The following is a 27593-nucleotide window of genomic DNA, read 5'->3' on the forward strand; positions in this document are numbered from 1 at the left end:
TCTAAATACATGTAAACGCAGTATTCGTTTTTCTCGGCAACCACTGCACCAAATTTGACGAGGTATGTTACATTTAAAACAAAAGCTTAGAATCTAGAATTTCTGCTGGGTACACAAAAGGTTTAAGCGAAACAATTGAAGCAAAGCGGGGCATGGTGCTTTCAGTGCCCAATTTTTTAAGGAACATGTAGTTTTCCATTATAAAGGGGACTGTAATGTGATGTCTTTAAGTAGGGGGTTGTCTTATATTCAGAGTCGACTTATGTTTCAATATGAACGGGAATGAAGTGTTACGCAATCCTATTAACGAAATTTACATATTGTGCGTAGAAGCAACAGTGCGTGCACTTTCAGCTGCTCAGTTTATCTTCAATGCTGTTCTCATTTTGTAGAGTTCATCACTTGTGCATGTGCAACACATTGGCGGAGGCAATATGAACTGCATTTCTCACTAGCTGGACAAGTCGGAATGGCAATGCACCTTGGAGAACAAGACTCGAATTGTGAAAGTCTGGTGGTAAGTCTAAATTATTATATTTTCATTTATATTTGGTGTTAACTTTCCAGCGCACTTTCTATCCTATTGAAGAAACATTTAGCCCCGTTTGGCCTGTTTTTTGAGGGCCTTACATCAGGCCCCCTAGCAAGTTTTAGTTTACACTGCAATTTAAAGCTTCTTGAGACCCGAATACAGCCATGGGACATAATTACTTTTCAAGCTGGTTATTATTGCCTCCAGGCATGTTACGAACATGAAAGATGTTTTTTTAATAACATAGTTTTAAATAACTGGCATCTTCTTTAAATGTCACAGTCATACGTAGACAGGCTAAGAGCTGCGTCTCCAACAAGTGAACATCTCATGTTCGCTATGGTAAAAACTGTATTTCATTGCCTGAACACAGAGGTGAAGATGGAATTATGTGTAGTAGACTGTTACTTGGCTGCTGCACCCTGGATTTTCATGCATTAATGAGGAATTCAAAACGGACTTCAAGGTTGCTTCCTGCTGTTTGTGACAATGCAGAGGTCTAGATCAATTTAGTGTGAAATTTCTTGAAAGTAGATGAAAAGAATATGAGTGAACCACTTTCGACAGTTCCACATGCATTGGACTTCATATCCATGATGAATGTTTGGAGTAATGACTTCAGACTTCTGGCATTACTTTACCGAAATAATCTTTTAAACTGGTTTATTATTAGAGGAGACAGAAGAAATTGAATGCCCTCTTACCATACCACCATGAGGTGAGCGTGACTGCCAACAGAGACACACTCTCCCTCTGCCTTGAGTAGCATCCGCAAGCGACGTTCCTTCCTCGCCTTGTCACATACTTGAGCCGAAGAACCACATCGGGTTCACGTGACTAGCACCACCCGCTTTTTTTTTTCTTATCCATTTTTGTTGCGTGGCACATTTTCCACCGTGGCATTGTGCAATCTGAATTGGGCGATTTACCGAAGTAATGCGTCATGGCGAGCGACACGACTGTGTTTTGCGTCTCACTGTTTGTTTGTGTTGCCTTGACTCTGGCTGGGTGTGGCGCTTTCTCGAGAGGGAGGAAAGTGGCGTTTCATTTGAAATTTCAGCTGTCTGTATGACATGCACAGATTTGTCATGAATATCTGTGTCATGTGCTGTAAGGCTGTAAACTTAAGAACAGCATTAAATACATTCTCTTAGTGGTGAATGCAACGCATATTTATCTTTTGCGCACAAAGCAAATGTGAACAGTGTACAGTGCTCCCACTTCTGCGTCAGTCTGATAAAAAGGCCAACAAAGAGTGATACTGCACCAAATCAACTATCTTGAAATTAGGAGACATACTAGGGATGCTTCTGCAGCAGACATGATTGACCAGAGAGGTTAACAATGTACAGCTGCTTGCGGTGACCAAATGCGCAGCACCATCAGTTTTGTGCCATGCTATAATTCTATCAAAACCGCCTAAAATTCTTGCAGCTTTTTAAGAAACGATTAGTGGCACATAAGTGTGCCTTTTTTTTCCTGTTTTTTGAATGTATATTTTGCTCCCACATAGCTGATGTGACTCAAAGGTTTATAGTCCTGAAAGCTTGTTTGCTTTGTTATGAATGTTACCAAAAACTTACGTGTGCAAGCTTACCTCTGCCCACACTGAACGCAGACACAGTGAGTTTATTTAGTATGGAAAGCTAAAATAATGTAGTGGCTGCACTATTGTTATGAATATGTCGTAGTGATAGATGTTGCTGATTTTATGTAGTGCTTGTTTTCATCACTCAGGATATCACCCAAAATACTAAGAGGCAAAAAAAAAATGTATATAATGTTCACAAGATATGGTTATGTGACGAGTAGAGACTGGGTGATGGCAGCCGATTGAGGGAACGAGCTCGCCTGCGGATCTTGCAACCACAAGAGGTTCAAGTAGATTTTATCGCATTAAAGTGTAACAAGTGACTAGGAAAAAAAAAGCCTGGGCATGTCATCAAAAGATACCACTGGGAACAAAAGTCTATGGATCTACACGCACCATGAAATACCCAATTTTTTTTTCTTACTTGCCATGTTGGCATACACTGGTCCACAGTAAAGTTGCAGAATGGGGCGGGCCCTCCATTTCATTCCTGCTTGACAAAGTTGAGATCTCTTAATTCCACTCTTTTTAACTCCCCAGAATGCCAAGAGTTGTACCATTCCTCCAACTTTAAATGAAACTCTTACTATACTGGCTCTTTCAGTATCTACCTATAGGTCACTATCTCTGCCGTGGTACTTGCCAACAAAATGGTATTCTACTTATTGTGAAATTCTGAAGTACTGGAGAGTGTTCCAATGACAAGCTTTAATTGCACCTAAACACTGAGCTTTAGTTGCCAAGAATGATTCTATTTAGCAAGAGCATGCTTGGACTACGACACAAGGATGGAGGCCAAGAAGTTACTGCCCTTCCACTGCTGCGAAGTGGGGTGCAAGCGAAACTTGGGATCTGTGGCTCTTTGTAACGCCTCACGGCGAGGGCGGCACGTCAACATCGACCCCTTTCTCAAGTTCCCGGTGGCATCAATGAAACACTGCCTGTTCTTTGGCCAAAGGCACAACACGTGGCCTGCTCCCACTGCCATTCCTTCAACACAGCCTGCTCTTCGGCAGAACAGACCAAACGCAGACTGCTGGGCCAGAACTGGTGTGGGAAACTGCGAGTGTCAGGCGAGCGAACACACCCTTTCCCTCCTCTGGAGGAAGGGGACGCCCGTGATTGGCTCATGCCTTGCGCTGCTTCTACTTACCCACCTTAAAGGCAGCTTTTGATGAACTGACAGTGGCTGAATCGGTTAGCATGGTGGTCTCGCAACCCAGAGGTCGGTGGTTCGAATCCGCAGCCTGATAAGCAATTTCTATTTTTGCGCAGCTTGGGTTTTTTCACGCGGTAACACCGACACCAGTGAGGCAATACAAGTTTCTGTTAAAAAGGTCACAAATGGTTGCATCTTATGCCAGTTCCTGTGGACATTCAGTGTTATTTTTCACTGTCAGAAGTATCCTTGAAGAAAAAAGGGGAGGGGGGCCAACAAAGTATCAACACTAAAGAAGCAACGTCGACGTAGATGGTAGTTGAAATAAATCGATGATTAAATGTTGATTATGCTGTCATGTACGACGCACAAATTGTGTGGATCTGGCGAGCTTCAAGCTCACCTGTCAGCACTCTCATTGGTCTGTTGAGCATGTGTAGCGTTGGTAAGATTAGCATTTCCTCTCTTCAGCGTTGACTGCTGCATTGTGGCGTGGTGGAGCACTGCCATTACGAATCCCCTCACAAACTATGAGCTACCAAGCTGCACTAAGACCAGTGCACCAGTTTCACGTCTGTGCGCACTCAAGGATGACAGCACGCATTGCATGCGAACTCAGATGTGCATACATACAAATTCTTGATTACGTCTCTCATTGTACTGTTACACTAAGGTACGTTTTAATACTGCATAAAATTACTGCTTAATTTGCACATCACATAGCATTAATTATAAAAAATTCAGCATGTGCATATTATAGCCGGCTATAAAGAAAAAAAGTTACAGAGCTCCTTCCAACATATCATGCTATGTTTCGCAAGCTGTTCCAACAATGAAATAGATGATTGCACAATGGTGGCCGCTTTTCATAAGTTAGCTTCGCTGGAATACATCTGTGTTAGTGGCAAAGCATACGAATTTGGTTTCGTGTCTTGGTGAACTGTGCAAGCTATTTCTGGCCCAAATTTCTTTTTAAAGAGTTGCACGCATTCATCATCCTATTTTAATGTTCAATGCAGAATGAAGGTGCATCCCTGCAATCTCCAATTATCATTGTCTTGCACTAGCTGATGCGAACTTGTGCTTTCAAATTTCATCATCTCACCTAGTTTTCTGTCATCCTTGACAGAATTTCCCTTCCCTTGGCACCCATTCTGCAACTCTAATGGTCCACTGGTTATCTACCCTATGCATTACATGGCCTGCCCAGCTTCATTTTTTCCTCTTAATGTCTACTAGAATATCGACTATCCACACTGCTCTCTTCCTGTCTCATTGTCATTTATCATTGCATTGCTCTTTGTACGGCCCTTAACATGTTCTCGAGATTCTTCGTTAACCTCCAGGCTTATGTGCCATACTGCATGCTTAGAAGAACAACGTGTCTACCAAGTTGACATTTTCAAATTCCCTGATTTTTTCAGATTTCACAGAACTTTGTTTTATGTCAAGATGGGCTGACACCATGTCACCTGATGCTCTCACTCTCTGGTAAGCATGTTAAAAAAATAAAAACAATCCAGTTTGAACAGTAAGGAGTAGTGGTTATTTTATTCAAAATAGAAAACTGAAAAGAGGGGTTTGTAAAATGCACAGCTACTAAAATATCTTCGAAAGAAACTCGGTGCCGTTTTACTCTGTGAAGGATGACCAGCAAAGCTGCGTACGTGGGCCCCTTAATGGTGAACTGCACCTCTACCGCGGGTCGGCCTGGTATTGCACTACCTATGGGATTGGCCCATGTGTGGGGAGTGCTTAAAGCCTGCTTCATCTCCGCCGCAGGTTTGACTGGCGTTTCACGACCTTCGGGATCAGCCCACATATGGGGAGTGCTTAATGCTTGCTTCACTTCTGCCTCGGGTTGGCCTGGTATTGCACTTTCTTCGGGATCGGCCCACCGTATGAAAAATTGTTGGTCTATGCGCGGATGCGATCTGCCAGATCCTCACCATAGACAGCTTCACGGAAAAAAACGTGGTCTAGCTCACGGCAAATAGAGTCAAACATTTTAAAATGGGATAAAAAGAGATGCATACAAAAGCAAATAGAGCTATTTGTATCAACTGATAGCAAGCTCATTGGTATCATGCCCGAACTTTGTCACATATGAGATTCTCCAAGCAACTGGAAAGTCAACCTCAACTGTCCTGACATACTCTCAGCCTGCGCATAATGCCTCAGTGTTGCATTTCACTGCTTTAAGGGGTTTATTTTGGTTTGGATGTGGGTAACCTGCATCTTAGCCTCAGCCAACACTTTGCTTTTTGAGCGCAAGCTCCTTCAAAGAGGCGGCGGCACAGTTCCTTTCCTGATCATTCCTCAATGCAATGGTCCTTCCTATTCTTGTCCTTGTTACGCTGCGTGTTCGCCCCATGGATGAAGCATCCTTTTGGTCAGTTGTACCGTCCGATTTTTCAGACTCCCTAAGGGCCGCTACAATGTCAGAAAAAAAAAATGAATGCATGTCTCTTACTGCCCTTAAGGGCCCAAATCGCCACAGGCACGTCCGAAAAAAGCTCTGAAGGTCTGCCAGTACACTTATTAGGCATATAGGTGCTTGCACTCTGACAGGAGACGGCAAGTGCACGTGAGTCTAACAATATATGTGCTGCGTCCCATACACTTCACCGCGTAGCATCACTGTGCTGAGGCAAAGCAGCCTTTCGAGGACTAGCAATATGCAACGCGCCGTGCTTTACGAGGATTGCAGAGGCAGAGTGGGTACCTTTGCTGACAGCGGTGAATTCTTTCAATGAAAAAGACAGCACCAAATGTCAAGAACCGTAATAGCATACCTAGGCCTAGCGTTCCCGCCATGGTGATTACAGTGGCCAGTGGATCTGCGTGTGAGAGTGTCAGTTCAAGGTGGTGAGATAACACGGTGGTGTTGGCTTTGATTAATGCCATATCAAATCTGCAGTTGCAGCACATTCGGAGTGCGGATCAATGGTGAATATCTCGGCAACAGTGGGGACAAATTACTAGTGATTGAGGACCTTAACCAAAAAAGTGTTAGAGTGGGTTTGAAGATTAATATGCAGAAGACAATGTTGAAGAATTCACATCGCCAGTCAGCCTCTAGAGTCTGTACAGGAGTAAGTCAGTTGCTCGTAAGGGACCCTGATCATGAAAAGGCAGACTCTAGAATAAAAATGGGGTGGAATGCATATGGCAGGCAATACCAAAATCATGGCTGGGAGCTTACCACTGTCATTGAAAGAAAAAAATTAAATTATGGGGTTTTACTTGCCAAAACCACTTTCTGATTATGAGGCACGCCGTAGTGGAGGACTCTGGAAATTTCGACCACCTAGGGTTCTTTAACGTGCACCTAAATCTAAGTACACGGGTGTTTTCGCATTTCGCCCCCATCGAAATGCGGCTGCCGTGGCCCGGATTCGATCCCCATCCTCGTGCTCAGCAGCCCAACACCATAGTCACTGAGCAACCACGGCGGGTGTCACTGAAAAGAAAAGTGTACAACTATTGCATTCTACTAGTGCTAACTTATGAGGCACACACTAGAATCGGGTAAATACCGTAATTAAACTTTGTGATATATGGTTCTTGATTCAAAAGTTTCCTATGGCAAGCATAAATGGGAGTTGTCGACACGCGATCACACGTGTTGAATGCATACATTGTTTCCTACGCATCGCCGAGCTGCCACTAAAGGGGTCGCTATTGGGTTCACCATAGGGGTCAACAGCGAGTCACTGTTCCAAGTTCAAGTTATCCTGTGAAGGCCAATTTTACAATCAAAATAAGAGATTCGGGACTGTAGAAATGTATGACTGCCGGCCAAGACCTTTGGCCAGGATTGAATTACCCGGAGTCGAATTAACAGAAGTCGACTGTACCATATGGCAGTGGACTTTGCAGCAAGAATGTATCTCCTACTACACATAGCAGAATATTGGCATGCTGCAGTGCTCAGTGGCTGCAGAACAGTAGACTCCTATAAATTTGATCCCGTCTGAAAGTCCCAGCCGACACACATGCATTTCTATAGGTCCAAACTTCGGTTATTTTGATACTAAAATAGGCCTTCACCCAATAATTCCAACTTGAGCAGTCAGCATGCATGCTGACCCCTACAGTGAACCCAATAAGCGACCCCTTTGGTGACATACCTTAGAGGACAGTAGATGTGTGAAACAGACTTTATCTCCTGCAGGAAATGCATATTTTCTGTCTGCCCAGGAGGAGCTCCAAGCAATAATCACAGATCAAAACGTCTGATTGTGGTATTCACCATTTCTAATGTGCCATCTTTAACAAAACTTTCTTGGCGATTTTCGTATGCTTTACCGCATAACACGGATGTATTGCGGCGAAGCTGACTTTGGAAAATTGGTTGCAATGTGCAACACATTGGACCCTTGTCCGTTTTTTTTTTTAAAATAAAAATTGTGTGCGCATTTGATTTCTCTTTCATTTTAGGGGCTTTTGTCCTTTCTATGCTAGTTTACACTTTGGACACACAGGCAGCGGGCGTGTGTTTCACTCTGGGGCATGTTAGAATCTGTACGTAAACCATGGCAAATAAATCAGTCATGTGTGTTGGCATTTCTTCTGCATCTTCTTAAATTTGACCCACCAGATAATTCAATCTGTTTCGTCAGTCCCGTCAGAGTCGAATTAACGGAATGAAGTCAACTGCATTTTGCTTGCTGCTCAGAAGTATGAGCTTGAATAAATAACATAGCATTACAACACATAGGACATAAAGGAGACAAATGAAGTGCTGCAACATGTGCCAACTTGCCTAAGTTAGCACTATATAAGCTTGAACCCAGATGTGCCAGCTGCATTAAGGTTGTGACAAAATGTAAAATCGCATGTGTTGGAGACTCAGTAGGTTGGCTTTCCTTCTTGAAAAAGTGTTGCAGAGTGCCTGTTAAGGATTCACTGATTGATGCTGTCAAACTGTCAACAAGGCTGCCAAAAAATTATTCTTAATACAACCCTTTCATGGACACAACAAGGTAACAAATTGTTTTGTGTGTGAAGCATTAAGAGTATATTCGTGATCAAATATTGTTCTTAAAAAGTGACCTCAACGAGACAGCACACGAGACTGCACAAGATCTAACTCACCGTGTGAGCCCGGACTCCCTCTCGGCAGGATGGGCAAGCGAGCGTGATCCCCTCGTCACAACGATCTCACCCAGCATTACAAGTTAGTCAAGAGAACCATGCCGCTACCGCACAAAGCACCCAATAAAGCACAAGAAGTCACGTACAGGTGGCTTCAGACAGGCACCTACGCATGCCCGGCCTTCCTGCACAAAATCTTTCCGGACGTGCACCCTCACAATGCGTGTCACTACTGTAAGGATATAGCTAGCCTTGATCACATGCTCTGGGCTTGTCTCCTGGTGCCAGGACCACCAAGGAAGAGTGGGACCGAGCTCCACACAGCTCGGACCTTGAAGCACAGCTCTGGGCTGTCCATCGGGCCCGCGACGCGGCGGAGGGGCATGGCCTCTCTGTCCCGACGTGGGAGTGGCGCACTAATCGCACGTACCGACAGACGTCAAGAAATTTATTCATCCATCCATCATCAAAGCAGTTGTCAGAAAACATTCTGCAGGGAACAGCTAAAACACTATGCATTTCTCATTATAGTGATATTATGTGTGCGTGAGTTTAATAAATAGATAATTTGCAGGTGTGTGTATGGCAAATTCAGATGCTAACTTCACCAAAGTCATAAAAGCACACAGCGCTCTACTTAAAAGGAATCTGAGCATTTGGCCACTGTTGTGTCACTAATGTGCACTGTCGTAGCCGTCTTCATTACCAAGCAGAAATACACCCAACAAACTATTTTTCAGACATGCATGAGAATTCGGGTATCCTTGCAACACTGCCACATACCTCACAGAGGCAATTAATTATAAGCACAGCTGAAATTTCGGATGCTGAAACGCTTTGCCTTCAAAGTGCGGAAGGCACAACCATTGTAGAAAGTGTTGTATAATGCCGGTTTTCAAGCGTCAACTTTGCTGCAATATAGCTTGCTACGGGAAGAGGCTTATGCAATGTATCGTGGTGGAGCATACCAGCAGTGAAAAGGGGCCATTGTAAGATTGCATGATTTACATTTTTTTATTTACACACATACATACTCTCTTCTGTTACAGCACAAGCACCAAGAAGCCTGATAAGTGTTGTGGTTGGTCTACAAAATTAAGAAAAATTAAATTATGGGGTCTTACGTGCCAAAACCACTTTCTGATTATGAGGCATGCCGTAGTGTGGGACTCCGGAAATTTCTACCAACTGGGGTTCTTTAACGTGCACCTACAGTAAATTTAAGTGCACGGGTGTTTTCGCCTTTTGCCCCCATTGAAATGCGGCAGCTCTGGCCGAGATTCGATCCTGCGACCTCGTTCTTAGCAGATCAACACCACAGCCACTAAGCAACTAGGGCGGGTACAAATTAAGTTCCTTGCCTACCCAAACAAAAATGTTTGCAACATGATGTGCGTGGTATACCGTCCTTGGGAAGGCAAGCTTAATTGGTTGCTGTTGGCTTTGTGTCTTGCTTCACTCTTGAGCAGCGCTTACTGACTGCACAGTAATAATAAGCTCCACCAAATGGCTAGATTACTTCTGTACTACTCCAAGTGTTCCAAGAAGACTTTTGGAACACGAAGTAGAAAAAAAATTTCTGCTCCTAAACTGCTCCAGAATGTCAACTTTGTGCTTGAAACCCTAAACTGTCTTGACCACCACTGAGGGGTTGATCTTGAACATCACTTATATACTTAAGATAAAATCTTGAGTAACACTTACTGGTTGTCTAAACATTTTGAAATGGTTTCACAGGTTCTAATTTAACACTTATATGCACTTTTTAAAACAACAGTGAATAACGATTTCGGTAACATATTTCAGTATTCTACAGTTGATTTGGAGGATTATGCGCCATCACTGGTCTGCAATTATGGAAGTTTAGAGATAAAAAAATGGGGGCACTAATGCCTACGTTTTACACATTGCAACTTGCTACCTATGCAACTTGCTATAAAACTGATTTATATAGTATTTGAAATTACCATAAGAGTATGTAAACAGCTGGGGTTTCATAGTTCTAGGTTCTTGTTATGTTTTAGACTAGCACCTCCCTTTAAATGGCAGTAAAAGGCATGCATTAATTTTTTTTTTTTGGACTGCCTGATTTTCTAAATGTTTTGTTTTTGCAGTCCTTAGGGAACCACCCACCGCCACCAAGAAAAAGCACTTTTGACTGTAGCAGTAATCAGTGATTCGCCTAATTGGCAAACAGTTCAGGATGCCAAACAGCCTCGAGACAGCTGTACCTCTGACAGAAGGCACTAATACACAGTGCAATGCACTGTTTCTGCACTCTAGACTGTGGGATTCTCATCCCGTACCTTGGGTCAAAGGAACGACAATCACAAGGGCATTTATTGCACCTTTCATAGATCAATGCCTGCTAGCCGAGTTGCTATCCACAAAACAATGCCGATGGGCGTGCGACAAATTGCGGAAGTCCGACTCACTGCGACCGGATAGCGAGCGAATACGTTCGCCCCTTGCTGGATCCCAATGCCTGGTCGTTCACGCGTACGGTCACGCGAACGGTGGCTCTTTCGCACAAGGCCTCACGAGACGATCTCGCAGAAGCATGGATCGGCGCACGGGCGGCACGTCCGTGCTGCTTGCCGTCCCGAACCAAAGAGGAAACGTGTTCTCCCTTGCGCCCCCAAGTAACCCTGCCATGAGGCGGCGTTAGCAGCGCAACACTCGCGCCATCTCTCGCGTGGCCTGGGGCCCGCGGCAAAGCCGCAATGCAGGAGACGGAAGCTATGCGGGAAAAACAACATATAAGGGGACGTGTGACAGTCGCGCATCCCCACACGACAAATGTGATAAGAGCTGTATTATGTGACCTATTATAACTCCGTGGTGACAATACAGACAGGATATGCAGGGCATGTAGCGATGAGGACAGTAGCAATGGAATATCACCAGTGTACAGAGCGCTGAATTCATTCTTGCTCTGTTACTGATAATTGAGAACTCCATCAAATGAAAAATTAAGAGAAATATCATGTGTGAAGGAATACTACTCATCATATCTATTGCAATTATTCTCGGACAGCATTCCCTCTTTCTTGCTTTTATTATTAATGCATTTATATAGTACTGCTCACCTGCTGTTCCACGTGTTCGATCGACACATATACGATCAGTTCCAAGCCTCTTGAAAAGCTCCTGTTGTGGTGTGGTAATGATGACTAGCATAAAATCTCTGTCATCCAAAAGGTCCTCATTTTTTTTCTCTAAAAAAATGGCACTTTTTGTCAGGTTGTCCTTGGTGTTTAAAGAAGAGCAATGGGTTTTCCTTTTCACTATGCATCCTCTCAACCCAGAGTTGCACGCTCACATAGTCATTATCGTGCAGCCGCTCGGTCTTCGAGACTCTGGCATCCCTCATTATTTTGCGGAGATCCCGCTTGCTTAACAGGTTAACGCGGTGGAATGTCTTATCCACGTTGGACCGCACATTATCCAGTACTGCATCCATGGACACGCCTTCTCGCAGCTTGTCTTGAGAGAGTAGAGAAAAAGTGTATATTAGTTGAAGCATAAGTAAAAATTACCGAGCACGCAAGGAAGTGAAATGGGCACTGATGAACATTTTTAATATCATTATTTAGAATTCCTTTAATTGAATAATGAGTTGCATTGACTTACAAAAACCTTTTGCAATGGTGTGTGTTAAATAGTTCAAGCTGTCGCAATTTTTTTTCTTTTTAGGTCAGCTCTTTGCAAGGACATGGTGCTATGCAGCCTTCAGCTGCTGAAGAGGCAAGATTACATTTCTGAATTACACTACACGATTACATTACATTTGAAGAGGCAAGATTACATATTTAAGTGTTTCAATGTTTGGTGTCATTGATAAACCGTCATAGGGATTATCTGCACCAGTGTTATCAGGTAGGTAAGTGAAGAAATTTATTGTGTGTACCAAGTTTACAGCTAGGCTGCCAATTTCATCCTTCACTGTTGGTAACCTTGTTCGCACAAAAGACATTACTGAACCATTGTAAAAGCATTGCACTGGACTGGACATGTGCAGATTGTGGTTCAGATCCTACCCAGGGCAAAAATGTCTTCCACATTTAGTTCCTTTACTAAATATTGCCATTGTTATCAATTTCTATCCTACAGTTAGAACTTAATTTTCCAATTACATTCCATAGCATAAGTTATTGCCACTTCCATAGTGGCATGCCACCATAGAAGGGCAAAACAGTCTGCAATCGAAAACATGTGCAGCATTTCCAGATTAACTTAAATATAAACATCACTGTTACTGACTGAATTGATGCACATAATTTGATTAATGTCAATATAAAAATTGTCAATTAAAGCTTTCAGCAATTATTTTTAATGGTTGATTTATCAGTCATTCATCCATAACAGAGCAGACACACCTGTGAACGTATGCTTTGAAGGCTTGCAGTCATGTGGGTTTTTGAGTTAAAGGTATTATTTCAGTCAAGTAGAGTACTGACTGGACACTTGAAGCTGTTTTACGAGTTCATGTCTAATACCCCTGTCACACAGCAAATCTAATGTCATTTACAATGAATGACATTCGCTGATAATGCCATTTCTTTGGTGTCACACGGTAAAACGTAAGGACATTTTCGAAAATGACATTTACAAACAAATCAGTTCGCCAAACTCATTCGCATTCGTTTGGAACTGAATCTGTATCCTCGACACCACGAGTTTACCAGTGTTTCGCAAACAGTACATGCTTCTTTTTTTTGTTTTAACAAAAAATCACTATTATTCTATCCATTTTATTACCTAATTATTGCTTTAACGACATTGAAGTCCATCACATAGGTAAATACAGAAAACTACTCTCAGTCCAGTGACCAGACAGCCATCTTTAGCTTTCGCTGCAGCAGTCGTGTTGGTTCTCACCGGAGCATCGGCCGCGGCCACTTCAATTGACTTGGCATAAAAGCGTGCGCGTTTTTTCCTGTGGCACGCGCGAAGAATGAGGATATTAGAAGCTCGCATGCACATCAGAAAGGCGATGACATGCAACTGCCCTTCTCGTACCACTTTAGCAGATGTAGCGGACGCGCCTATCGTTCACTTCGCCCTGTTGCTTGCCTTAGCTCGACTCGACTTCGTTGGCAATGTCGACAAGTTAGTAATCGAACACTACGGTTTGAAAACAATGATCACATATTCTAGTGGAATTTAGCATACTGGAAAATAATTATTGGACAAAAGTGGGTTTGAGGCGTGTCTTTTTTTTTTTTACTATCGTCATTGTCATCATTTTCAAATGACATTAGTTTTCGCCGTGTGACAGGGGTATAAGCCTAATTATCGTGATTGTTTCAATCATGTTTCATTCACATAGCTGATTCATGAGCGTTCAAAATATTTAGGTACCATATTTTCCAAACCATAGGTGCCACCATTTTTTTTTCATTTTCGTCCAAGCGTATTGTAGAACAGTATAACTTATATATGCAAGACCAACATGAGACATTCTTTTTCTCCAGCAATGTACTTGCAGTTTATTTTGTCTGCTAGAATGTGCGGCTCATAAAATTTTTTTTTACTGAAGTTTAGTGCCCTGAAATGGGTAAGTACGACATTTTAGGATAAGTGTATAAACATGCACAATCGCATTTCACGATGCTGACCCAAGTTAAGATAGATGCATCTTATACAATGAGTTATATACACATATTTTTTCTTTGAAAGTTGTGAAAAGAGGGGGGAAAGGGGGTGACTTGTACAACAGTTCAAATTATAGTCCATAAAATATGGCACATGGTTTGTGAGCCCTACATATAGTAGAGTAAAATACAACTTGAGCTGATGAAAGTTTCACATGGAAAGCACATCTGTGGATGACCTACAGTAGTGGCGAGAGGTCGCAGTTTCATCGATGTCTGTAATACTTGCACTTCAGTTTAGGCAAAATGGCAGACATAATTATGTACAATGCACCTTAAGTAATCCCAAGTGGAAATTATTCCAGCTTACTGCTATTTTGAGACATTGAATCCCACTAGGATCATAAGTCATACCAATACAGTTAACTGAAAGCCTGAAAAATAAAACAAAAAGAAAAAGCCACAGTCTGCTGCGTGGCCTACAGTGCACCAGGAGGCACTACACCTTCCTGCTTGGTACATGAAGTGATGCAAACAAGTATAAAATAACTAAAGTCGTTGCCTGCAATAAGAATAGCCATATAGATCAAATATAGGCCACTGGCTGTGCCAAGGTAGTTGTTACCGCTGTGAAATTGGAGAACGGTTCCCTTTTTTCTCTCTCTCTCTGAACCCTTCAGGCATTGATACAATGTAGCAAAATGATAAACATGTTTATGATGTCATTAACTATAATGCCCTGCAGTCAGTAAAGGTGGCCTCGAATTATGTGGAAATTATGAATTTCAAATGAATTTCATGTGCTTCAAGTTCATTGCATGGTCTGGCATGAGTATTGCCTTGTATTTGGGATGTTGAAAACTCAACAACCACTCTCTGTATTATAAAGCAGGGCAAAAGCGGTTTCTTACCAGCAATAGCAGCTCTTTCAGACTTGGACAGAAAAACACGACCCAGTTCAAAGTCGTGGCCTCTGTGCTTGAATTGGAAAACCACATACACACCTGTGTTGTCTTCAGTCACAGCCATTGCCGCAAAACACCTTTTTCCACACTTGACACTCGAAGGCCGCTTCAGCTTTTGTTTACTTGTAGCTGTGGAAAAAGATAACCGGGTAGTTTATTCTAACTTAAGCACTGGACTTCCAACACATGCTTAGTGGTGGTTCTACTACACCAGTTACACCATTTAGCTACAATTCAACTTGCCTGAAACCTGGCTAGCGAACTGCGCAAAGGTGTGGTATTTTCACGCTTTCAGGGCAACGCAGCGTTTTCAGCAGGGGTACGAGAAGACTTAAATATAAGAAACAAATAGTGAACGTGCAAGTAATTCAGTTTGAGATGGATCATCCACTAGACTTTTCAAATATTGAGTAATATTTGCAGTAATGCAATGGATTGCCCGAGGTCAAAGCATTGCATGCAGCATTTCAAGGGCACTTTGTTTGTCTCGAAACAAGAACAAATAAAACAAATCTGGGTTTTTACATGCCAATACCACGATCTGATTATCAGGCATGCCTCTCTCAGTATAAGTTTTGTCCTGGCTGTCAACACCAATCGAAGCAATTACTATATGCAATGCTAACAGGGTACGGTGACAAAAGCAGCATTCATAGCAAGCACAATGGCATGCGCTAAGACCCATTGACCACTGGAAGGCACACAGTTTGCATTGCATACATGTGTTCTTGCACGTGGTTCAGAACTGTATGGCAATTTGTGATCTTTTAAATACAGGAACTAACTTCTGTGCACACTTGTGATAGTTGCTGACTTGTGAAAAGAGGGGGAGGTTACTTGTGCCAGGTTCAAATTATTGTCTGGAAAATATTGTATATGGTTTGTGAGCCCTGCATATAGTAGAATAATATACAAGTTAAAGTGATGAAAGCTTCACATGGAAAACAGATCTGCTGTGATCTTGTGGACTCGTACAGCAGTGCTTCATCAGTTATCAAAAACTCGTACTAATGATCTCGGAAACAATTGCCAATCGTACCAATATATTAACACCAAGCTTCCTGTAACTGCTTGCAGCCCATATCACAATCACCAAAAGCTAATTTCATGGCACACTACCCTGACCATTGGCCCTAATCAGCACTGCTTCATCAGGTCGGTTGGGTATCAGTAACTAGAGCTACAGTTAGCTGATGAATTGACTCATATCTATTTGCAGTTGAATCGACTCATATCTATTTGCAGAGGCCAGCAAACCACCTTGTAACAAAATTGAGTGCATGGAATGGTAGCAATGTTGTTTGTGTCCACCACTGCCATCTTTGCATCCATTTGTGCTATGGCACCTCATTCTGGACGCTGTTCATAGCCTCGCGGCAGTCTCTTGTCGAGCTTCTTGCATTGTTATCGGGTGTAATACACTTGTGCATATGCCATAGTGCATATGAAAGCACATGTGTCATTTGCAATGCACATAAGACATTCACCTTCACTTCTTTTGTTATGTGTGACAGAGCAAATTGTTCTAGTGCAGTTGTAATTTCTTGCCTCTCCGACGCCTAGGCACACAGCTGCTTTCATTAGCCCACAAAATTTTTATTTATTTACAAAGGCTTTATACCTACTCAAATGAAAGTACTTGCAACATACTGGCATGGTAGTAATTGGCTGGTTCTGGGTGTTAAAATTTTCTTAAATGTGTAAGCATTTCTATGCTTACCAAACGTCCATCACGCAAGATAAAAATGTGGGCCGATCCCAGAGATAGTGCAATACTGGGCCGACCCACGGCGGAGGTGAACAGCCTTCAAGCACCCAACAAAGTGAAAAGTGCATACAATATAGATAGAGCATGCAGCAGCGAGTGGCTTTACCTTTGTTCTGCCTGTCGCTACCACGAGATCGAAGCAGCGCTCGCAAATCTCTCAGCACACACCGCACCCTGCACCTTTCGCAGATCGCTTTCAAGATATGGGCCCGCTCTTCAAGGCAAAGCGACGAGAACATGGAGTTCAAGATATGGTCCACGCGGCGCATAATGGTTTGACGTGGATGGATAAGGCACTAAAGAGCAGTATCAGCTTATAATGATCAGAACGTCATCAGCACACCTGGCGCCGCCGTCTGCAGCAGTCCGTGTTGCTGCGACGCTGCTGTTTATACCGGTCATATTAACTTCCATAACACTCTTTTTTGTTCAAGTACCCTAAAGAGCCCAGGAGGCATAGGGGTGGGGGATGTTACGATTGGCCAGCGGGGATAGTGACCTTCTGGCTTCACTGCAATGAATCGCTTCGTGAAGCCAACAACACGCCCCCTTCGAATAGCCCTTCGGAGCCAGTAAGGCTAGACACGTTTGGCGGACAGGATTGTTAGCTGGTTCGCTGTCACCTTCAGGGACCAATTGGAGCAAGAAAACTCCTGGAAATGTTTGTTCTATGGCATTCCCCCATGTACTCTGGTAATAGTCACGGTCATGACAGATTCAGCAGCAAACTGCAGAGTCAGCTCAGGAACGACATGCCAGCTTGAGTCAAGCGTGACAACACCTGTCTATGAGGCCTCACTGGTTTTGGTGTGTTCAGTAAAACAAAAGTGCAAGAGAGTGTGTGAACCTTCGCCCTCAAAGGCGGGTACTTCGACGACTTTGGATGCTTTGATTGGATGAAGGTTGGATGGCAGCTTCCCCTGGCCTAGGGATCTAGTAAGGACAGAGTGTGTTTAAGCAGACATTTTCGGCTGTTCAGTGTGCATTTCAGTCATGCTAGACTGATCAGATGTAATGTTCTCCACCCTTCATGTAGATATTGTAAATAAATCCCCTACTCCTCATTCCTCCCTTCAACAACATCCTTAGCATGAATGAGTCGGACGATGGTATGGGCCAGGTACCCTTTTCATGGCAGACACCATCTCTTACAGGGATTACAATGAAAGGAGCAAAACATACCAAAAGTACACAACTAAACAAGAAATATGAATTGGAACAACATGAATTAGTGCAAAAAAACGACTTATTACAGGGTATATACAATGTGTGAAAAAACATAGTAATGACAAGGTTCAAGGTTCCTAAAATACTTGACTTATCACAATGAGCTGTTTTACATTACAAAACAATGGAAAAAAATTTAAGTATACATTACTAAACAGGAAAGCAAAATTGCATATTAAATAAGAACATCAAGAAATGCAACTGGAACGGAACAGCAAGGTAAGAGGTAGTTCAGATTTCTAGGAACAACTTCAAATTATGTACAAATGAGTCGTGACAAATAGCGAGGAGAAGAGGTGAGTGGAAAAACGGATTAGTGTGGGTGAAGATGGGTGCGATTTTAAGTTGGTGATCAAGCCGTCAAGACACATGTCACGAGCTAGTCTGATATTTAGAGTCACATGGGACAACCGACTGGAGTAAAGTTTATGAAAGAAGGACAATAGTGTCAGAAGCCTGCGTATATTGAGAGGAGCTACATTAATCTAATATTTTATTTCCGTAACTAGATGTATACGAGTAGTTTCTTGTGATGAAGCGAGCAACATTATTTTGCAGAGACTCTAGTTTGTGTTTGAGGTAGGCCTCGTGAGTGGATTCCAAATTAAGAAGGCATATTCGATTTTAGAGCATACTAAGGTGGTGTAAGCCAGAAATTTGGTCTCGGAGTTAGCCGAGTGCAAATAGTGCCTTATGAAGCCAAGTGATCTGGTTGCTTTAGTAGAGTGTTCTAGTTTGCCGTTTTTACACTCGGCTAAGCAGCTGAGCGGAGCGAAAGCGTGAATGCACATGCGCCCTCCGCTTAGCTGCAAGCAGGCTGGTGGAGTCAGAAACACGGTCCGCTTACAAGCTGCCTGAGCAGAAGGTTGCTGCCATTTTTTTCTAGCAAGGGTGGTCGATGCACACACCCACTCTGGCACGTGCATCGAGGCACCTTGCCTGCCTTGCTCTTTACAAGACAGATTTGCACAGACGAAGACTTATGTCTGCTAGAAGGTGCGCATGCTGACCCATTTGAAAACCTCGCAGCGCGGGAGTATGTGATGCATGCTGTGCAACATGTTGGCATCAGAAAGGATCAGATTGGATGCAAAATGCAAGCTCGCTGGCTATCACGTTGCATTTCCCAAGATGGGGCTTTATTTTCCACTGGATAAAATGGACCAGTAATGCATTACAAGTTCATGTTTAGATGCTTTATGGACAAATAAGCTATATGTATTTATTTTACTTATAAAAGCTTTACTTATAAGTTTTACTTCTAGGTGCTTTTATTTTGTTTCATTACCCTGAATTCGGCCAGAAGGCACTGCAAATACGAAAGGAACATCAAGCGGAAAGCCAGAGAGGCCGAGATAATCTCGTGGCTGGCGGCAATGGAAAATAAACCTGCTATGAGTAACTACTGAAGAGGAAATAACAATATCGGGAAAGAAACAATCGATTATAACTCAAAGGGAAGCTTATTACTTTCTGAAATGAGCTCGGGATGCCTTAGAACACGCACTTATACAGCAAGATATAAGAAGGAAGAAGCATGTGCTTGCTGCGGTAAAGCTAGGGAAACAATAGAGCATGCTTTACTAGAATGTGAAATATATCTCCCCAGCAGTAGATTTAGGCACCACTGGCCTATATAACATTAATAAAATATATCCAGAGAGGGAGATTAAGATGGACTGCAATGATTGTAATGGCATCATTGGAATCGGACATATGCTGGCGGGGTGTCCCGCGACTCTCCCCAAACTCGAAGAATGGACACAGTGGGAGAAAAGGATTCAAAGCCCATTGTTTCAGGACCAACTAAGGGCAGTCCAGGGGGCCCATGATGTCGCTGAAAGGCTTGGCCTGACAGTGCCAACGTGGGAGCAGCCCGCCTTGGCTTGAGAAGTCTAGCCTCCGGACATCATTACAATAAAAGTTTTCACACACATACACCACTGGCCTGCTTGAAGCCCTTGGGTTCAGCAAGAGCAGAGGGAAAGTAAAAATGTATGCAGTAAAGATTGGTAAGCAGCAAATGGAAGATTGGTGGACAAAAAGTAGGGAAATGTCAAACAACAGAGGCTTGCAAAGACAAAGTTCAGAAAGTTTGGTTATGGGAAGTCATCGTGGGTTTTTTTTTTCTTTGTTAACAAAAGTAGAACACTAGGCAATACAAGAGCTTCATGGCGCAACCCACACATCTTTCCAAAGGGGACACTCGTAGCACCTATCCATCCGTCCCTCTGCTCCGCTAGGCTAGACATACAACTAAAACATGCAATCACCCACCACTCCACCATGTGGCTTAGCGGGGCAATTTGGAGCGGGGTGGACCGTAATGACACTAAACTAAAACACTCTAGTGAAAATCACATCTACGCAAATGTTCCATGACAGATCGGATGACAAATGAACACCCAGATATTGTGAATACCGAGGCTACGGGCATGTTTTATAATTATGCAATTGCATAACACGGGTTTAGCTGTAGTCCCAAATCTGATAGCTTTTGTTATATTAATGTTGATTTCCGCTTGCTTACTGCCCCACTTACGGAGATTGTCTAAGTAAGATGGAAGGTAGCAGGTGTCCTCGGGGTTAGTAGATCACGCAATCATCAGCAAATAGTCTATGAAACGCCTACCATTACTAATATCGTTAATATAATCTAAAAACAAAATAGGCCTGAGCATGGAACCTTGCGGTACTCCAGATTTGACATGATTTAATGGAGACAAATGGTCATTGATGAATACTGATTGCTACCGGTTAGTTAAAAAGATGGTAGTCCACCTAGTTATCCTCACATGTTAAGATCTGTCAGTTTATGAATAAGCCAGAATTGAGGAACCTTGTCAAAAGCCTTCGCGAAGTCTAGAGATATTACATCGATTCGATAAAAAGAATGAGTTGAGTTATGCAAGTCATTAATTCAAATCAATCGTGTAAAAGTCCATGCCGACTGATAAAGAAAAAGTTATGTTCTGTAAGAAACTTCATTAGAGCAGATGAAATGATGTGTTCGAGAAGTTTGCAGCACATGCTGGTTAAAGAAATTGGTCTGTAATTTGATGGATTAGACGAATCACCATATTTAAATATGAGAATTATGCAAGCTGCCTTCCAATCATTTGAGACGCATCCCGTGTCAATACATTGCTGAAAAAGCTTGGCTAAAATGCGACATATTGCAGGTTTGGATATCTTAAGAAGTTTAGGGCAGATGCCATCATGACCAGGAGCAGAGTTAGTTGGAAGACAATCGATACAGGACTGTACTACTTCAGAAGCGATATTAATGTTGTGCATGCTTGAATGCAAAATAGGGGCCTGAAAGCTACTAGGTACAGGAGTCTCATCCGTGTTGTTGAATTCAATAGCAACACGTGCCAGAGAAAGAATGTTACCATCCTTAGATAACGGTACCGTCAAGTTCGATAATTTGGGTTTCCTAAATTTTTGTGTCATTGCTAAGCATGTCTGAAATGTCATGGTTGAAAAATTTATCTTTGGCTGTTGTTGTTACGGTCCTGCATAAGTGTGCGTGCTCACGATAGGGCCTCCAATCTTCCACAGATGCTCATAGTTCAGCTCTGCAATATATAGGTTTCACATGCGTCGCAAACCAAGTGCTTTCTGTGCAGGCTGTTATTTTGAATTTTGGAATATGCTTTTCTTTTTAAGTGTGATCAGCCCATTATGAAGAAAAACCCAGTTTGTGTTTATGTTGCAATGAGGGAATGACTGCAAGAAGCCGACAGAAAAGGTGGAAAGGTCACTAACAAGCCCGCTGACATTCACGCAGGTGTAATGAAATATTAATTTCTTTCTATTTGCATGTTTCTTTAGGGCACCTATGAATTCACAATGCAAGATATTGTGGCCACTGATACCATCCAATACATTTTCCGTAACATTATTTGGTTCTGTGGCTAGTATGAGGTCAGAGTGAATCACCATGAGTGGGAACAGAAACAATTTGATGCAAATTGAAAGTTGAGAGCATGTCAGGAAAATATTGGCATTGATGTTTTTCTTGTGCCATACAGGGGTCGGCATCAATGCCATTCAATATTGGGATAGTTGAAATCGCCGACAAGAAATATTGGTGATGTCGGGTACCTGTTCTGGACAAAACGTAAAGACATGTTTAGATAATCCGGAAAGTAGTGGGATGAATCAAGTGGACGATAGCAGGCTCCAATGACAGAGGTAGAATGTGTGGGCAGACAGAGAGCAACCCTTACAATTTTGAGGCAGGAATTAGTTTCAATAACGCAAGCTTCCAAACTAGATTTTACTGCGATTAACACACCACCACCTCTCGATTCAGTTTTATGTTTTCTAAATAATGAAAACTGACGAGACAAGGACGATCCAAAATGTCGAATGACAACCAGGTTTCGGTGCCTAGAACGTCTACTGAACAGGATTCAAGATAAGAACAGAGGTGATCTTGCTTACGAAATAAGCTGCGGAAGTTTGACACAAGAATTGACACACATGCATCACAGCGTTCATTTTTTACATCACTGGGTTTTCACGAGGACGTGACGTTTCGGGAGGGCACTTGCTTCATTAGTGGTATGGTCAAAGACAAATCGTGTTGTTTAGTAGAAGCTTGTCAAACAGAAGTTTGAACCTTTCAGCGGGCTTCTGTTTGGAACGTCCGAAATCTCGGAGTTTCTGGACTGCATCCTCATTGAAAAATCCTTATCAATCCACATGAGACGATTCAAACCTTTTTTAGTTTAAATGCATTTTTCAGAATGTGTTTTCTTTTTTAAGTTTAGGAATTTCACAATTATCAGCCAAGTATAGCCTTGTCTTTTCTGTCCTATTCTATGGGCACGTTCAATTTCACCAGCTGCAATGCCTAAATATTTAGAAACTAACTCAGTTACAAGCCCTTTTCCTGCCACGTCTCTGAGTCTTGCTCAATGACTGCTTTAAAGATAAGGTTGTTGTGACGCAATCTGTTACTGAGGTCGTCTACCACCAAACTTGTGTTGCAATTGTCCTGATTTTATGCTTTCCAGTTTGTCCTGGGTGTCAAGCATATGAATTACCTCGTGACGCCAGAGGTTCCTTCCATTTAGGAAAGAAGTTCAGTAACATTCGTTTGGACGTCTTTTACTTTCCCTAGGATGTCTCTCTGAAATTTTCCATTACAGGCTGCCGTATCCTTGAAAATGAGTTGATAATGACATTGGGCTGCGTGGAGATGAGCAAGTGGTACAATGCTTAAGCGTACTTAAGTCCCAGAGGAGTTTCTGCATGAATTTTTCAATTGTTTATAAAGGTTTCTTACCTATTCAAAGAAAAGTGTTTGCAACATACTGACGTGGTACTAATTGGCTGCTGCTGGCTGTTGGCCTTGGTGTCTTCCTTTGCTGTTGAGCAGCATTTAGTGAGTGAACAGTAATAATGAGCTGCACCAAATGGCTACACATTACTGCTGTACTACTCGAACTATTCCAAAAGGGCCAATTTTTCTGCTCCAACATGCACCATGACTACTTATTTCCTAGCCCAAATCCCTAACTGGCTAGGCCACCGCTGCATGCTGACACACCACCCACTGTGGGTGTGGGCTGTTCAGTAAGACAAAAATAACTGTGGCACTGTTCTTTTTGAGCTTTGTTATTTAATGAAAAGGCTTTGAATTCAGGCCACCAGTGCCACAATAAAGTATTGTTAGAGCTGCATGCCACCTGCATTACTAGCTGGGCCAGTCACTTGAAATCGGTGGACTATAAGGTTAGAGTAGAATCAAACAGAAGACATTTTTTTGATATACTGGCTTTGGACGTCCCCAAATTTTTGGGATGGGCCTGCTATAAATTTTACGTATTCATAACATGGGAAGGTTATGACGACATGTAACCCAGGCAGGCAATGCTTTTGGAAACGAACTTTAAACTTTGCCACTCCGACAGTGGTGAATAGAGTGATCTGTTGTCATGTTGAGCAGTACTACTTGCATCTGACCGCTGGATGTATTGTGTCACTGTTCATTATTTATTACATGTGCTTATAACATGTGCTCCAAAAAGATGTTCCAATCATTGGTGCAATCTACTAATACCAGCTACTTTCGCAATGTCCCTGTAGGCATCTCTTTAAATCCTTTTATGTCTAACACGATACACGAGGACTCCCCTGCAATCACTGACACAGAAATAGTACAGTGTAGTTCTAAAACAAATGTGCTTAACTCATATCGGTGACAACAAATAGTTTAACATTGGTGCTGTCATAGGTCTGGTTTGCGATTACAGCCGATGTCTTGTGGTTGATTATAGGAGTTCTTTAACAGCAAGGTCCAGCATTACTAGAGCTTTGTTTAAAGGGCAGCCACTTGGACAGTGGTACGCTTGGACTCGGGTGTAAGTAGTTTAATATTGATGCATAGGCTTTGAGGTGACCAGGGTCAGGCTAGTGTATACAATTTTTATCCTGTTCTATTTTCTTTCGCATCACTCGCACTTCATTCAGTGTTACTGCATAGATGGTGTGTTGAATGATAGGAAGGAAATAGAATCATATGTATAATCTTGGCCAAGATGGCCTTGGAGTATGTTTAAGCCCAACTTTAGGCACACATGATTCCCAGCTTGGGTGAGCATACCGAGATAACTGTCCAGGTTGAAGTTCATTCCGATATACTGTTAACGCTTCTTTGAGTAATTGTATAAACATGACTGAACAAAAATCTTTGTGGTTTTTAAAAACCCATCAAAGCCAGAGACTCAGACTGGTGGTCATGATACGGGCATTTCACGATACCTTGTGAAGCATAACTTCCAGACCGGTGACAGACGAAGTAGAAATGCTTCTTTTTCAGGTGGCCGCAAGTCTCTGTACCTGTCCTTGCAATGAAGTGACTGCGTGTGTCTTTCTCCACCTTTTCCTTCTATGACTTGAAAGCTGATCAGGATAATAAAATAAAGCAAATGTTACATGTATGCAGTGTGTCAAGGGGAATCAGTTTATTGTAAGCCCACGTTGGTTGTGCAGAATATCTTATGGGGTAATTTAGAAGAAGAAAGAAGATTAAGTACCCTGGACACTTGTATGTTCAGTCTGCATTTCAGGGTGTGTAATGCACAGAACTAGCGTTACAAAGTTGAATCGTAGACATGTTGTGGAACTCAGTAGTTATGAAGAAGAGGTTCAGTGACATCTTTTCTCTTTTCCTGATGAGGATCAAGCATTTGTTTTTCTCAGGGCAAAATTTTAGAGCGAAGCATAATGGAATTGAAGAAAAAGAAGATATAAAAAAGTGACAAGAATGATGTTGCTTCTTGTACATTTTTAAACTATGCTTTGTTTGAGTACATTTTGCAGCTTTCATACAGAGATCAAACTCCTGCGAAGACAGTATGTATAGAAACTGTAAGCTAATTTGCTTTATTAATTTGAGGTTGACACTGTGACATGGCGTCTAATTATAGCAGCACAAAGTGACTGCCATCAAAATTTTTTTCGTGAGCAACGCCAAGAACTGCATGAAATGACAACTCTACATCTTACAAATTTCCGTTCTGAACGAGAAAGAAAATACAGAGAATCATACCTTATCTATAAGTTCAAGGCATTGCAACAAATAGGCATTAACATTTCAAAAGGAGCTTTATAATCTATCCGCTATGCTAAATTTCAAGCTATAGGCAACAATACTTAGTTTGGTTTCTTGGCGTATCCTTCTTTTTTTCTTTCCCCTTCTTTTTCTCAGCCGGCGTGTCAGGCACCGTTGACATGCCGGCTAACACGCGTGCGTTGGCACGTGCTTGACACCTTGTTTTCCCCGTGTTTTAACTGAACAATTAGTAGATTTAAATTTTTTGCACATTGGGGATTCAGGAAATATAAAACTTCGACAGGAGCTATCATTAGAACTAGTGTACAGTACTTCTAGCACTTCTTTAATCAAACAATGCAAAATTTGCGCTTTGGTTGACTCAGCTTTTACTTATTGTGTTAAGATTGATATGAAGTGCTACTTTGTTTTTTCTGCTGTGTGTACGTTTTTAGACGCAATCCTTTCCATTGTATGGAGTTCTCGCTCACACAAAGCCATGTACTCGATTGCAGATCGACCTTAGGCAGAAGTGCAATCTCATACCTGTGCACTTGCCTCTATTCATTAGTGTGCAATACCGCGCAAGCCTGTGCATAACTATACGACGACTGTAAAGCATATGAAAGCTCCAGCACCAGTTTAAGGCACAAGATTAGACCAGATTTCTTGAATAGAAAAGCTGATTTAACACATTATTAATGTACAAGGAGGCTTGTCCATGCTACCTAACCTGACAACTATTGCTTCTAGACCCTAAAGAATGCAGTAAAAAAAAAAAGTAGGTGCTTGCTGCAATGGGGAGAAACAAATTTTTCCTGTACCATACTATAGGTGCTTACCCATTTCCAAGTTTGCAAAGCGAGTGCTTTCCTGCATGGCATGGCCACCACTATGGCTAATATTCATGCTACCAAATCTGCATATATTGTATCGCATGGTTTACCTTACAGAAGTTGGGAACTAGAAGCAGGGTTCATACTTAGTATATTTGTTTTCTTTCTTTCATTAGTTAAAGTAAAAATAGCAAATCATTAACTTCATTCATGCTCCTCCAGTCACTTTTCTCTTATAGAATGTATTCTAGGGTTTTATGCGCTAAAACCACGATTTGATTATGAGGCATGCCATAGTGGCGCAGTCCGGATTAATTTTGACCACGAGGGGATCTTTAAAGGGACACTAAAGCGAAACAATAAATCAGTTTAGACTAATGAAGCATTGTTTGAGAACCCTGCAGGCAGTGATTTCAAAAAAATAGTTTGATTATTAGATGAGAAAATGAAGGTCCAAGTATCAGTATTTGAATTTCGCGCCGAAACCCCAGCGCCGGTACGTTAGCATGACGTCAGGGATTCCAACGTATGTTTTCGCATTTGGGCCGCGTTGGCTGAATAAAGGTTCCTGAAACTTGCCATGTTTAATATTTGGTTCCTTTAGAACTAAATATAGTCAATCTGTACCGCTATATATAATTAGTAGGCCCTAGAAGATGCCATCAAAATCCACGACGTCACAGCCCCCAGGTGCGGGAACTCAAGTAGGCGTCGCCACCCGTATTTCGTTCTTGCGCTTTTTCTGGCTTACAAAACGTCTTATCATTGTAACAGTGGTGTTTTTGGTGTTGTAGAATGGTAATTTACTGATGCAGAAGAAATAATTTTTCACTTTAGTGTCCCTTTAACGTGCCACACAGGCGTTTCTTGCATTTCGCTCCCATCTAAATGCGGCTGCCGCGGCGGGTACATTTTTTTAAAACTTAAATATGCGATTCCTAAAAAAGATCCATCAGCAATGATTCTGCGTTGCTTCGATTCAAAACAGCAATGATAAGCATGCAATTTAATGTATGATGGTATAAGTTGCAGCTAGTGCATGGTCAGGTAAAATGTTAAGCATGAAAGCACCATAAATGAGCACATTTCAAGCAATAAGTGAACAAGTGAATCGTTCACTCTGCAAGCCCATAATGCAAAAATAACAGGTGCAGCGGTAATCATGCGTTGCTTTGAGAGAATAAGCAAGTGTCTTACCTGGCATTGTCAGAAAGTGATACCTCTCATATTCCGGCTCGAAGAAATGCA

At 42.2% G+C, this 27593-nt stretch overlaps 1 protein-coding gene and 1 long non-coding RNA gene across 7 annotated transcripts in view; one reads left to right on the forward strand and one right to left on the reverse strand.

The window, feature by feature from the left end:
• The window catches only part of LOC140212844 (uncharacterized), a 40437-nt gene extending 20560 nt beyond the window's left edge, over nucleotides 1-19877 (forward strand). For 3 of the 6 annotated variants that reach the window (XR_011894869.1, XR_011894870.1, XM_072288498.1), the window contains 3 exons: nucleotides 393-517; nucleotides 4707-4773; nucleotides 12079-14438. Coding sequence is in view for 2 of the 6 variants with exons in the window: in XM_072288498.1 (XP_072144599.1) it covers nucleotides 393-517; nucleotides 4707-4773; nucleotides 12079-12125 (239 nt within the window). In the remaining 4 variants the exon portion in view is untranslated. Of the gene's footprint in view, nucleotides 1-392; nucleotides 518-4706; nucleotides 4774-12078; nucleotides 14439-16901 lie in introns of those variants that run through there. The other 3 variants (XR_011894871.1, XM_072288499.1, XR_011894872.1) reach the window with 3 other exon arrangements.
• Nucleotides 4806-27527, reverse strand: LOC129383548 (uncharacterized). The gene is made up of 3 exons (XR_011894873.1): nucleotides 24717-27527; nucleotides 14984-15073; nucleotides 4806-11868 (listed from the first exon to the last, which is right to left on the reverse strand). It is a non-coding gene; the product is annotated as an uncharacterized lncRNA (long non-coding RNA).
• Between the last annotated feature and the right edge of the window lie 66 nt (nucleotides 27528-27593).

This window comes from Dermacentor andersoni, chromosome 5, assembly GCF_023375885.2.
Source record: "Dermacentor andersoni chromosome 5, qqDerAnde1_hic_scaffold, whole genome shotgun sequence".
Taxonomy (NCBI): Eukaryota; Metazoa; Arthropoda; class Arachnida; order Ixodida; family Ixodidae; genus Dermacentor; species Dermacentor andersoni.